The 13765-nt window shown below is 57.5% G+C and overlaps 4 protein-coding genes across 4 annotated transcripts; 1 reads left to right on the top strand and 3 right to left on the bottom strand.

Annotated features, from left to right (window-relative positions):
• Positions 1 to 55: 55 nt before the first annotated feature.
• Positions 56 to 1602, bottom strand: BXZ73DRAFT_103591 (uncharacterized protein; the record flags this gene model as incomplete). Its single annotated transcript, XM_048015626.1, has 3 exons — positions 56 to 285; positions 340 to 1286; positions 1361 to 1602. 3 exons carry the CDS (start codon positions 1600 to 1602, stop codon positions 56 to 58), a joined length of 1419 nt encoding a protein of 472 aa, XP_047875595.1.
• Positions 1603 to 2243: 641 nt separating this feature from the next.
• On the bottom strand, positions 2244 to 3943 carry BXZ73DRAFT_50582 (uncharacterized protein; the record flags this gene model as incomplete). The annotated part of the gene is made up of 4 exons (XM_048020461.1): positions 2244 to 2762; positions 2818 to 3008; positions 3069 to 3329; positions 3385 to 3943. The coding sequence occupies 4 exons, from the start codon at positions 3941 to 3943 to the stop codon at positions 2244 to 2246; spliced, it is 1530 nt and encodes a 509-aa protein (XP_047875594.1).
• Positions 3944 to 4346: 403 nt separating this feature from the next.
• BXZ73DRAFT_50469 (uncharacterized protein) lies at positions 4347 to 6177 on the top strand (the record flags this gene model as incomplete). Its single annotated transcript, XM_048020439.1, has 7 exons — positions 4347 to 4787; positions 4851 to 4978; positions 5102 to 5161; positions 5221 to 5407; positions 5466 to 5666; positions 5744 to 5830; positions 5887 to 6177. 7 exons carry the CDS (start codon positions 4347 to 4349, stop codon positions 6175 to 6177), a joined length of 1395 nt encoding a protein of 464 aa, XP_047875593.1.
• A 223-nt stretch (positions 6178 to 6400) lies between these two features.
• On the bottom strand, positions 6401 to 7437 carry BXZ73DRAFT_91296 (Mob1/phocein; the record flags this gene model as incomplete). The annotated part of the gene is made up of 5 exons (XM_048025926.1): positions 6401 to 6678; positions 6779 to 6906; positions 6957 to 7050; positions 7124 to 7353; positions 7415 to 7437. The coding sequence occupies 5 exons, from the start codon at positions 7435 to 7437 to the stop codon at positions 6401 to 6403; spliced, it is 753 nt and encodes a 250-aa protein (XP_047875592.1).
• Between the last annotated feature and the right edge of the window lie 6328 nt (positions 7438 to 13765).

Below are 13765 nucleotides of genomic sequence, written 5' to 3'. Positions count from 1 at the left end.
GTAGGCTGTGACGTCCCGAACCTGGCGGGACGTGCGCGGCGGACGGCTGGATATCTCATACAGTGCCGGCGCCTTCAACACCCTTGCCCTTTTCCTGCGCCCAAGAAGCGGACGACTCGTACTCCTCGAAAAGCCCAAACGTGAACTGCATCTCCTCTGACGGCGTAACCGCTTCCTCCTCATCCTCGCTGTCCCCGTCCACGCTGGACCCGGAGGAATGCAGAGAACGAGGAGTGTCAGCCGTTGCATTGACATTCTCTAGACAACGGCGGACGTCGTCCATATCTGTCAAGGGCTCAGCCACTAGGTTATGACGGGCAGGACGAGTGAAACACTCACGGTGATCCACCAAGGACACGTATGTACCACCAACAGCGTTCGCCACAGCGCGCAGTGAGCTAGACTCCCCGAAGGAGACACTTGCGCCCGCGTCTTGCATGCTCTTGTACCATGTCGCCAACCTCGAGAGTTCTATCTGGTACGCCACTGGGGTGTGTGCGGGATGGTCAATAGCCGACTCCGCCTCGGGCGTGGGCGTGGACGTGGACGTAGACGGGTCGAGTGGCGGGTACCAAAGGTCAGGGATGTTGTCCATCGGCAGCATATGAGACAGCGAGTCCAGGTCATCCGAAGCGTTGACCGGCAGGGGGAGAGGCACGTCTAAAGCGGGAGACGGTTGGAAGGGCTCGTAGAGAACACTATGCAGGAACGCGAGCTGGGAGACCGTGGGGTCGCAGGAGAAATCGAGGTCTAGGTGGGGCATGACGAGAGTGTCTAGGGGCGCAGTGGCGGAGCAGGAGTTCATATATGCGGCGACGAGCTCTGCTTCGCGCAACGTTCGAGGGGCGAGGGGGTCGGAAGCGACGGACGGCACCGTCGGACGTTCGTTTGGAGGACGAGAACGCACGTCATCGTACAGACGGGCCGCATCAGAGAGCTCGGATGGAGGTAAGTCCGAGTCGAATTGTCCAGATGCATCCATGCCGCCAGAGGGTTCGCCACAGCCAAACGGCGGTGCAGACAGAGAAACAGGGTTGCCTATGAGAAGCGGTTGAGCTTTCAGTGAGTCGGTTGAAGTCTCCTCTGTGGCCGTCGACGGTGGTGAGAATTGCTCCGCCTCCATGGGCCAGCCAGCAACTTGAGCCCCAGTACCCCTCGAGTCTCCGTGCGTCGGCCAGGGCGTGGGCTTCGGGCTCAACGAGTATTTCCGCGTCCCTTTGCTCTTGGTCGGTGACGGCCTCTTCCGCCGCTGTCGTCCAATCCAGTTCCGAATCCACTTCGGGTTCCTACGAGGACAGGTCAGTTCGGGAGCTCGCTGACCCCATGATGTAAGGGAGAGAGAGAGAAGGAGGACGCATACAGGCCAGTTTCAGACGACGCCTCATTCATCTCCGCCTTCGTCGGTTCTGGGCCCGTTTTCTCGTACCAGGCGCGGAGGACGGTGACCTGCTCCGGGCTTGCGACGGTGCGGTTGACTGGTTTGAGAACAACGGGTACGTCGGGGAGCTCCGCCTTCCAGCTCGGTGGTTGGGCATTGAATGCGGACCGCAGGAGGCGATTCGGAGACGACTTCTGTGGGAGAGAGTCTGCGTCGGCGTTCATAGCAAATTTGTGCGCGACCAGGCTGGCGTCGGAGGGCGGGGGGGGGGATGTGGAAGAAGAAAGAGAGTGGCAGAGAGGTGCGTTGGCGGGATGCGGAGCATAGCACCGTCGGAGAGGCTCTTGGGGACGGGGCTTCGACGCTACGCTATTCGGGGGCAAATAGGCCGCGACCCGAGGCGCATCTTGAGTGATTTGCGTCAGATTGCTTGCATCCAAATTTCGAACGTGAAGGCGTCCGAATGGAAGGGCGACAATGTGTATCACGACAACATAGACCTTGTTTCCCAGTTTTTCAACACCAACAGCGTAAGTGGCAAGTGGCAGCGGGATGGTTAAGGAGGTAAACAAATCGAGATGCATACGAGCTAGTAAAACAAGCCGAGCGTCGAACGTCTGTAGGAACGTTCACTACCGCAGATGAGAATACAATGTAGCGACCACGAGAGGGAGGGAGGAAAGTTCGGGCCGAGGACCTATACTACTTATTCAGTATTACTAGCGAAGTCCAGACACAACGCCTCCACCGGGACCAGTCTCGGAGTGCTCCCGCGGTCGTCCGTAGATCATGGACAGCAGTGTCCATGTCAACCTCAGCGTACATCCGCCTACTATCCTAAATCTTACACCACACAGCGACACAGTCACCAACGCCCAGCAATGCGGCCGGCGGCCCACACGACGCCACCACCGCCCACTGGCAGCAGAAGCACCCATACGCCGACGTCCCAGATGAGTCGGCGCCAGAGCCGGCGACGCTGGAGCGTGCGCTCCTTCGCCTGCAGGAGCTCGTCCGAGAGACTCTCGCTCGGCTCGACGAAGTGCCCGACCGTCGGGGTAGTGGGCGGGACAACGATCGAGAGCGGCTGGCGGAAGTTGTGAATGACGATGTGGAGCAGGGCGGGGACGACATAGGTGCTGAGGAATGCTAGCACGAGGATGACGTCGCTCCCAACTCGCGAAACGCGAGCAGGAAGGACGGAGAGGCAAAGTGCGAGAAGGTAGATGAGAACTTTGGAGAGGGAGGGGAAAGCGCGGCGGAGCGTGTAAGGGAGGGGAATCGCGGGGCTGGGGATGAGTAGGGCCGGGATGGAGAGGATGAGCGAACAGGCAGCAAAGACCGACACGGTGGTCTGAAGATCTGGGGTCGGGAGACTGAACCCCTGTTGAGCGTACGTGAGTATGCGATGTCTCACAGGCCCAGACGATGTTACGTACCCGAGGGCGAAGCGACGCTCCAAAGACTGCGAGAGGCAGGATGAAGGCTGCAGAAATGGCAACAGACAATACAGACAAAAGCTTGAATGATTGTAGGCGTCTTGATTTGATGTTGAGGGGGTCAATAGTGCCTTTCAAGGAGGCGTATAGAGGTACAGTGGAGGTAGTGGTGAAGGTGAACGCCAAGGCCGCTATGAACTCGTCGAATGAATAAGGTTCGGTCGTGCTGAGAGAATATCAAAGACACGCACGGATTCCTTGCCACAGCTGGCCAAGAGACTGGGGATTCCAGGTCGGCACCATGATGTGCTTAGCATGCATATAGGTGGTGACCGAGAACCAGGCCACATAAACGACTACCGAAATCCAAGTTGTCCGCACGACTCGGCGAGACGCAAGCGATGTAGCGGCATAGATTGGTGCGACAAATGCAGCCAGGATGATAGTGGCAATCGCCCGAGACGGAATCACAAGCGCGTCCGGGAAGCACGGCAGCAAGAGGTCCACGGCATCTGTAAACAGTACAATGAGCCTCCGTCCAAACATAGTTGCATAACGTGAACGCACATCTGAGATACAACGCAGTCAGGATTATCCTAAACACTGTCCCGGAGGACCGTACGGCTTGTCGCAATGCTGCGCGCCGAGACTGTTTGCCGCGCCCTCGTGCAAACGTCTCAAGAACGATTTCTTCCATGTCCGCGCGGCGTACATATCTCGCAAGCATGTACCAGATCTGACGAGTGAAGGCTGAGAGGGCGGCAAAAAGCAGGAGTGTGGGCACCGCAACCCGCGTCGGCAGCCCTGTTGCAGGTACGAGCAGTACGCCGAGGCGAAGGTACGGAGCCAAGAGGTAGAGGAATGCGCTGAAGGATGAGAGAGGGGGGATGGCTGAGGAGCGTACGCGCGCGAGCTGGAGCTCCGCCTCGTCGACCTCTATTGAAGCATCGTCGCCTTCGCCGTCGACATCGAAGTTGAAAGTAAGGCTGGTGGTTGAAGAGGGGGAGGCGACGTCGGGGACGAGGATGAGGGCAGCGGAAGAGTCGAAGCCGTTCAGCGGGGAACTGCGACCGGAGACGAAGCTGTCGCGGTCTGAGTCCGTCGACGAACGCGGAGATGCGTCCATGACTTGAGACTGGGGAGAGGGATGCTTGAGCGTGGGCGGGCCAGGTTTGCGGGTTGGCAGAGGGGGCCGGTGAGGGTCGGAAGCAAAGGTGGGGCGGCGCGGAGGACGGTAGAGTGCGAATGGAGGGGAAAAGGAGCGACGGATACCAGCTGCAGAACCAGCCTGCGCGAGACAGAGCTGAGAAGAGGGTTGAGCTGGTGGGGGGAGGCAGGGGGGAGAAGAAGCCTCGGCGCGACGAGACTTCCCAAGCGGCCTTCCGAGTGCCTCAACTGCGCATCCGACGCGCACCCCGATTGCGAGGGTCCCGATCGAGCCCGGCCCGGTGCGTTCTCATCTGCGCCACCAGAGTCAGTGGTGTTTTGCTTTCGACACTCCTTTCGAGGTTGCGAACTGCATAGCAAACATGCCTCTGGATCTTCCGGGTCTCTACTGGGATGAAGAGAAGAAGAGGTACTTCCCCATATCGTCCAAACCAGCCGGCGCCGTTTCAAGGCCCATCCCACCTTCCGCGCGTAATGACAACCGACAAAGGCCGCGTCCGCGTCCAAGGACACACGGAGCAGAATCCGATTCGGACACTCCTCCATCGAAACGACACCATGCAGGGTCTTCAGCCAGAACCAGCACTACGTGGGACGTATGGAACGGATTTCGGGAGTCCGCGCTGAGCCTCCAGCGGGGCCGGTCCAAGCAGTACGCATATTTCGCTCTGCATTCTCAAGAAGAGTTCCAGTTCATGCGTTGCTGCAGTAAGATACGTGCACAGCAGCTTTCGGATTGCAAGCTTGATCAGGCGAGTGCACCCGTGTCACTGGGTGGTCTCGCCGTAGGATTGTGCACGAGGGTATGCCATCTCGCTACCGCCCCCACCGTGCTGCAGTTCAGCTAGACTCTGACCTGCCGTCAGGGACCTCCAAAAGACAAGAAAATCCTTGTCGGTGACATCACCGGCTGGTTGTATTCCATTGAAACAAAGGACCCCGAGGTAGCGATGCCCGAGTTCGGTGTTCGATCGCAGGTAAGTGCCACCACAGCGTCGTTGCGAGAGGGTGAACCATTCACATGGCACAGATAACCTCCGTCAGTGGGTCGGGCGAAATATGCATGTAGGTGCCATGCATCACTGAGGAACATACCAATACTGTAACTCAAACCTAGGGTGACCTCGTTAGGACCTCCCGGCGCTCGTCTCCTCGTCGCCCGAGAAGATATGATGGAGTTTGTTACATGGTCTTGAGTTGACGATGATCATCAGCCGCTTACCATGAGCAACGCAGGACATGGATAATACGCGTACTCCCACCGAAGATATGCGCCGACGTGTGGTGCGGTGAAGCCCACGGACGGAAGGCAACCCTCGGTGGCCGTAAAGCCGCGTTGTACTTTCCGGACGCAGCCGAGAGGGACGAATACACACGCATACCCCGCACCAGCGATGTGCTGGCCATGTGCCAACAGAACGAGGTCAGGAACACCATCCTTTCCCGGCGGTGTAGTACTGATAGTGAATTGACTCGGATAGCACATCACCTACCTAGGGATGCGCAACGGAATCGTGGATCGTTGGGATTCTCGCGAATCCGTGGGCAAGACCGACCTTCTCGTGAACATGACGGCGGCTCGACCTCCCTCTAGCAGTAACTGGGGTCTCGCCAGCGCCTCCGTCGACTACCTGCGCGTCGTTCACGAAAACGCACTATTGGTTCGGACCATGCGTGGAGACGTGTGTACCGCGGTGGATCCATCCGTCTTCGCACCGCTTTATTGACGAGAACCACACACCCATTGGTGCATTGATAGCTAGAGACTCACGACTTGCGGTTTATACGCGGCAACACACCATTGCTGCAGTTCTGCGGTCACCCTCAAACTGTCGACACGAAACTGGTAAGAACCAATCGACTCATGGCAGTGAGTGTTTGATAACGAACTGGTGCGCTTAGGGCATCACCGTGGATCCGGGAGAAGATTTCCTGTTCGCAGGTGCCACAGACCGCAAGCTTCCCATCTGGTCTTTGCGCACAGGCGAGCCACTGCCTTCACCAGTGTGCCCCGCGAACGACATGAACATCCAGCCGGTTCGGGTGATGGAGATTGTCGAAGAGGACGATGGGATGTACATTTGGATGGCGCGAGGCGGTAGGGTCAACCGAGTCCTGTTGGGGCCGCGCGGATTGTTCTTCAGTGTTCCCGAGCCGGATCGCAGTACTGATACTATTCTGTCGTCATCGTAGCACGTATGCTCGTTTGGTTGCATTCCCTTCGGGCCGACTGCTGTAATGTATGGTACATGCCCAAGGTGACCCCGTTGACGCCACGCTAGAGCCGCCTGTGATGTTTGTCGTGATCGATGCATGGTATCCGACGAACCGACCGTCCTAAGACATGGCTCGTCCCGCCGACCCGTCTATAGTCCTATGAATTCGCTGCCGTCCGTGCCCCGTTCCCCACCTGCGCTTAGGACGACTCGCCGAGGATGCCCATCTCCTTCCACTTCTCCCACAGCGCGCCCACGCCGACGAGCGCGCCGGGCTGGCCCTTGATGTCCTTGACGTCTAGGAGCTCGTACTCCTTGCCGAACGCGAGGAAATGTGCGAAGAGGGAGTTGAAGTGGCCCTCGGAGCGGAGGTGGAGGATCTGGGGGTAGTGCGCGTGGTAGAGGTGCGCAAAGACGCGGAGCAGCTGGCGGTAGACGTGCTTGACAGTCGAGGGGAAGCTCGATGAGAAGTCGCGGCCTAGTCGCAGGTCGTAGTTGGCGAGGTGTGTCGAAGACGGAGGGGCAGGCGTGCTGTCAGCATGGCGACGCGAGGACGCGCGGCGACCGCGTTGACGCACCGGACTTGGTGGGGAAGACAGACTCGTCGTCGAGGAGGTTTTGAACCCAGGTCATCACGTAGTCCACGTAGGTGGGCGCGGGGAGCTGCACGCTTTTGCGGTCTTGGTTGATCCAGGTGTAGTTGAGGCTGAAATGCCGGTCAATCGGTAAGAGGACTCCTAGAAGATAACCACGCACCTGGGGCCTGCAGACATAGATGGGCACGACTGGGCCGTGCAGCATTCAGCCAGCACCCCGTAGAATTGGTTGAGGTTGGTATAGAAGTCGAAGACTACAGACCGAGACAGCAGAGGGCGGAGCGTACTATTCAGGCGTAGAGCAAAGCGTAGAAAATGATGACGCACTGTTCACCGCAACCCACTCCATCACATCCGCATACTTTGGCAGCATGACGATCGTTTTGAAGTTGCCCTTGACGAGCGCCGCCTCGACGAAGGGGCTGCATAGGTACAGAGGCTTCTGCCCCGACGGACTCGTCGGGGTCGGGGGTGGCAAAGAGTCTGTAGATGGGAAGTTGGCTGAGGTGGGAGTAGTAGAGCGTCTAGGAGGGCGCTGGTTACGCTGCATAGAACGGCTACCGAACCCCGCGATGAGTATCGATTCAGACGGTGGGTCGTTTCGCGTGCTGGACGCACCCAATGGAATTGAAGAATGACATGGTGCTCGAAAAACTGGGTCGTCACGTAGCGGTCGGAAAGCGAGGAGAAGGAGGAGGAGGAGAGGTGGCAGAAGAGAGAGATGTTGTCGCTGGCCGCTGTCTTCGGCTCGTACACTTCGCGACGCGGGTTAGGCCACCCACGTGACCGACGTAAGTAGCACTCAGTGTTTGCGCGTATTGAAATCCAAAGCCATTGCCAAATACAGACAAACAACTTCACGCGGCGCACTACGCGCCACCGAGCCTTGTCCTCTGTGTTTCCACTGCACCTCCGGGTCCTGGCCCGCCATGATGAAGACCCGCAGAAAAAGTAAGAACGCCGCGGCCGCGGCCGCCGAAGACGCGCCCCCCACCCCCGCCATCATGAAGGTCGACGTTCCCGAGGACATCGACCTGGACCTATTGTCCTCCTTACTCCCTGACTCCGACTTCACCACTCCTACTCCTGACTTCATCGCCTCTTTGTATCGGATACTAACCGAACAAGTCGAATCATCCGACGCGGCCCAACGTGAGGTGGAGGGTGCACGTGCCGAGGTCCAGCGCAAGGAGGTCGAGCTCGACCAAGCCATTCAAGACCGCGAAACCGCGACGTCAGAATTGGGAACCACGCTGGAGGCCGTGCAGAAGGAGCTAGCAAACATCAAGCAAGAAAGAGACACCTTTGGTGCGTATTTGCGTCATCGAGGAAGATAAGCCCCTCATCCCAGCGCATATAGCTGCTGAGCGTGCAAAGCTCCAAGCTGGCTTGGATACTCTGTCCAACTCTCAGTCGACCTCTTCTGTAGAGGCGCAGACGCTGCGGCAACGTGTGGATGAGACGGAGCGGGAGAAGCGAGATCTCATGGGCGTGGTTAGCCGACTACAGGAGGATGCCGTTCAGCGTGACTCAGAGATCCAGACTCTGCGCTCGGACTTGAAGCAAGCTCGTCAAGAGCACCAAGGTCTGGAACGCCAAGTTCGGGAGCTCACGTCCGCAGAGACCTCGATCAAGGTGCGTGTACTCATCGCAATCCACATTCTCTTTATCCATTTACAGCCATACAGTTCAAGGTTGACTCGCTCACACAACAACTGGAGCTGGCGCGGACAGAAACTGAGCGCAGTGCCACGGAACTCGCCACTCGGTCGGAAGAGTTTGCCAAGTACCGCCGTACGAAGCACGCCGAACTTGCTCAACTCCAGGCTGCCCACGACTCTCTTGCCCAAACTCACGCATCATCGGAAAGCACCCTCAAGGCGCTGCAGTCCGCGCACGCCGCACAGTCTCACCAGCTCATGCAAGCTCTCACCCGCGTTCAGGACCTCAAAGGACAACTTGCGGAGCAAGAAGCTACATACTCGAGCGAGGCGGCTGGGCTGCGGAGGCTGGTGGCGATGATGGAAGACCGTGAGGCCCAGGCGAAGGTTCTTGTTGACAGCATCGAGAAGGACTACGCGAACGTCGGCGAAAAGGCGGAGAGGCGAGAGACGGTCCTGCGGGAAGAGATCGACAACCAGAAGCAACGCGCAGAGGAGGCAGAGAAGAGAGTGGCAGACCTGCAGGCCGTCATGGACCGCATGGACCGCGGTGAGTTCCCGGTTCCTGCCTTCGGCGGTTCCGTTAGCACACCCGGTACGCCCGCCCGCGGTATGTCGACACCTATGCGTGGCGGCAACACGTCGGACATCCTCTCGTCAGGAATGTTCGGCCTCAGCCCCACAGTCGCCATGGCTAGTCGTACACAACGGGGCGGCAAGTCGTTCACCGAGGTCTACTCGGATTTCGTCAAGCTTCAGGACGACTACGCGCGCAAGTGTGCCGAATACGACGAGATGGACCGCACACTCCAGAGCGTTCTTGTTCAGATCGAGGAGAGGGTATGTATAGTGAGGTATTTTTGGTCATACCCATGCTAATTGTGCAATATAGGCCCCCATTCTCTCGCAGCAACGTATCGAGTACACACGTCTCCAATCTGAGACGTCGCAGCTTACGATACAACTCGCGCAGGCGCTCCAGGAGCGTGAGGCTTTTGCTACTGCGGCATCTGAGAACAGCCAAAAGCTGGAGAAGAGCAGTCGGGAGAATGAGCTTCTCGGCAAACAGTTAGAAGACCTTGGCCGGCAGCTACGTACCCTCATGAAGGAACTTGGCCGACAACAAGACGCATCCATTCCTTCTGACGACGTCCTGGAACAAGACGAGTCCATTCAGCCTGCTGAGAGCATCGAGGCTGTCATCACAAACAATCTGGTCCTCTTCCGTTCTATTCCTCAACTCCAAGAACAGAACCAGAAGCTTCTAAAAATTGTGCGCGAACTTGGTGCTAAGTTGGAGGCCGAGGAGAAGGACTACAAGGAGGCACTGGAACGCGAGCAGAGCGAAGCCGTACGCGAGGCACACGAAGCAATTGGCAAGCTGGCTACGGAACTCGAGAACCACAAACGCAGCAGTGAGGTGACCATTGAGGCGTACAAAAAGGAGCGCGATGCCCTCCGTAGCATGCTGTCTCGTCAGAAGACGTCTATCGCCACTCCTCAGCTCACCAACGGCATTGATGGTCAACCTTCCGAGCACTCCGACGTCGCCCAGGAGCTCGAGGAGGTTCAGAAGCAGTTTGACGCCTACCGCAATGAGATGGGTGTGGACTCTTCTCGCCTACGTGAGGAGTCTCTTAACTCGCAGCGGGAAGTGACTCGGTTGAGCACTTCGTTGGCCAAGGCTCATGCTCAGATCGAAGTGCTTACGGGTGAGTTCAAACTACAGTCTTTTCTTGGTCATGTTAGGGACATTCCACTTTCTAGAACGTCATCGGATGCTTCAAGAACAGATCATCCACCAGAAACAACAGAATGATGATCTTGTCAAGCGTAACCAAAGCCTCTACGACCAGTACACACGCATTGACATCGAGTGCAACCGCATGTCCGAGGACCTGCTCTCCAACAACAACACTCTCGAGATGCTCCGCAATGAGGCTGCCAACCTGCGTGCTGAGAAGAAGATCTGGGAGGTGTGTCTACCGGAATCACTGTTCTTCCAACATCTAACCAGTTGGGACCCAGAGCGTTCAATCACGACTAGTCAGCGAGAACAAGACGCTTGCCACGGAACGTTCTCACTTGTCCGATCTCATGGCCAACGTCCAGAAGATGCACAACGACCTCGAGCGTTCTGGTGAGAACGACCGCCGGCGGATGGAGAGTCAGCTCCAGCTGCTGGAGAACCAGACGTATGTCTGACTCGCTTGCCTCTTCTTTGGTCTAACGGTTCTCCGTAGCCTGGACCTCCGCACTCAACTTTCGCAGGAACGGGAATCTGTCCGGCGTCTGGCACTTCAAAAGGACATCGAGCTTAAGGAGGCACAGAACAAGGTCGAGAAGGCTGTAAGTGGCGTAATCAGTGCATGGTTTCAGACGTACTCATGGTTCCGAGCAGACCCAGGGACTTAGCAAGACGCGTGAACTCCTTGTCGCAGCGGAGACTAGCAAGAAGCACCACGAGGAACGCATCGAGCAGCTCTCGAGGCAGCTGCAAGGCAACGAAGAGAAGCTCGCTGTTTACGAGCGCAGGGGTCCCGCCACAGGCGTGGAAACCCTGTCCTCGCACTTGGACGATGACGTGCCTCATGAACAACAACTAGAGTCTGAAGTTGCTGAGCTCCGGTATGTGTTTTGAACTCATGGCATCGTCGATTTGTTACTGAACCCACGTACAGTGCCGCTCTCAAGGTTGCGCAGGTGGATCTTGCCACGGCACGCGGTCACGTACAACAATTCCAGCAGATCAGCGAAGCCAATGAGGCTGCTCTCGCCGCACTCAACTCCACGCACGACGAATACCAGGCGTCCACTGAAGCGGAACTTGCCAGGCGTCAGGTATGAGTAGGTGTTATTTTGCATCCACCATACTGACACGGTGCATCGTAGTCTGAGATTGAGGCCCTACAAGAAAGGCTTCGTCTTGCGGAGGAGCGTCTCCTGGAGCTCACGCAAGCGAACACGGACATCCAGCGTCAATTCGATACGGAACGCGCCGCTTGGATCAGCGACAAGAAGACACTCGAGGATACCATCGTCGACATGAGCACCTCTGCGCAGTCAAGTCAGACCGACCGTACCTCCTGGGAAGCCGACATCCACCAGCAAGAGGAGCGCGCTAAGGTACTGTTGTACACTCTCTATTGCATAATCTCACTGAGAACATTAACAGGCCGCGGAGGAACGCTACTCCAAGGAGGTTGTCGCCCATGCGGACGCTTTGAAGGCCGCCAACGACCTCAGGGAGCGCCTCAAAGAGAGTCAGGTCACTGCTCGGGAAGGTCGTGCGGCTGCAGAGACCGCCCAAGCCAAGCTCGCTAGCTCCGAAGCCAGCTGGCAGCAGCAGCGTGAGGCTCTCGACAAGGAACTGGCAGACCTTCAGTCCAGGTGCAAGGATCTCAGCGAGCAGAACAGCCTCCTCCACCAGCACCTTGAGTCGGTCAGTTCGCACGCAGCTCGCATCAAGCATGCTGCGAGCTCTGCGGATATGGAGACTGCCTCGGCAGAGTCGGTGGACGACGCGAAACTTTCAGACCTGCGCACTTTGATCTCCTACTTGCGCAAGGAGAAGGAGATCGTCGAGCTCCAGCTTGACCTTGGTAAGCAAGAGAGCACGCGACTCAAAACTCAGCTCGACCATCTTTCTACTACTCTCGATGAGACTCGCAAGTCGCTGTCCGAGGTACGCCTTTCTCGGCTTTGTGCGCTTCCTCAGAGCTCATTTTGTTTAGGAGCGCGAGCGCGCCGTCCAAGCTGCCGTGTCCGAGGCCCAACACAGTCAGCTGGCAGAGAAGGTCAATCAGGTCGCGATTCTCCGCGAAAGCAACGCCACCCTCCGCGCCGACTGCGACACGTACTCAAAGCGCGCCCGCCAACTCGAAGCTGATCTGCGCAAGGTCAACGAGGAGATGGAGCCCATCAAGGAGCAGCTTCGTGTTGCGCAGGCCGAAATCGAAGTCAAGGACCAGCAGATCAAGCTCCTCGAGAATGAGAGTCAGAGGTGGCAGCAGCGCAACTCTCAGCTCCTCACCAAGGTGCGTTGGAATATCCTTATTGAACGTTTTGTCGTTGACGTGCGCGGCAGTATGACCGTATCGATCCGGCTGAGGTTCAGAGCCTCAAGGACCAAATCGCCGCGCTCGAGACAGAAAAGACCGAGATCATGAAGCTCGCTGATGAGCACAGCAAGAAGGCAGCGACTGCTCAGGAGAGGGTTTGTGGTCCTTTCGACGTTCTTTGTGCTTCCCGCCTGACGCGGTCCGCCCTCAGAACCAGAAGTTGATCGGCATTAGTCGTCAAAACGATGCGAAACTGAAGAACATCAACACTGCCAAGGAGGCGGAGATCGTGAGGCTCAACGGTGTCAATGAGGAGCTGAGCAAGAAACTCGAGGAGTTGCAAACGAACGCTGTCACGGCTGCCGCCCAGGGTGTACAGATTGACCCTGCGCTCACCGAGGAGTTGGAGGCCCTTCGCGCGGCAAAGTCTAGCCTTGAGGAGGCTCTTGCGACGGAGAAGGCAACTTCTCTGCTCGCATCTTCACAAACGGCTGCGCAGACGGCTGAGCTTGTAAGCCGTTCATCTCAGGGGAGGGATATTTATTCTTTTGTGCTGATTCAGGTATAGGACCGTCTCAAGGCTGAGCGCGACAATCTTCTCAACGAGAAAGCATCTTGGTCAACGAGTGCTGCTGTCGAAGGGAGTGCCACTACCGCTGCTCCGGCAGAGTGGACCGCCGAGCGTGAACAGCTGGTCAAGGCTCGCGAGGATGCCGAGAGTCGTGTTAAGGTAAAGTAACGTTTCTTATGAAGATCGGGCGTCATTGACCCCAAATTTGAAACAGGAGCTGGAGAAGAAGGTCGCAGAAGCCGCTGAAAGCGCCGAGAGCGCGAAGGCTCAGACCGTACGTGTTTTGTTCCCAGTGAATATACCATGAACGCCGACTAACAGTCCGGAATAGGGCAAGTTCATTGAACGTATCAAAACCATGCAGCACGGTCGTTTAGCTTTGGACGAAGAAGTCAAGAAGCTGCGCCAACAGCTGCAAGAGGCGTCCACTTCTACCAGATCCGACCCCGCGGATGCAGCCAGACACGCTGAGGAGCTGCGCGCATTGGAAGAACGTCTCGTGAAGAAACACGAGGAGGAGCTTCAAAGCGCGGTAGAGGCCGCGAAAGCTTCTGCAACTGCCTCCAGTGCTCCTGTCACCCAGGATATACAGGCCGCGATCGACGCCGCGTTGACTGAGTACAAAGACAAACTGCAAGAGGAGCACCAGAAAGCTCTCATCGATGCGACAGAAAAC

Source organism: Epithele typhae (genome assembly GCF_022376455.1).
Source record: "Epithele typhae strain CBS 203.58 chromosome Unknown BXZ73scaffold_42, whole genome shotgun sequence".
NCBI classification, from domain to species: Eukaryota; Fungi; Basidiomycota; class Agaricomycetes; order Polyporales; family Epitheliaceae; genus Epithele; species Epithele typhae.
This window is presented reverse-complemented; position numbering and strand designations above follow the sequence as displayed.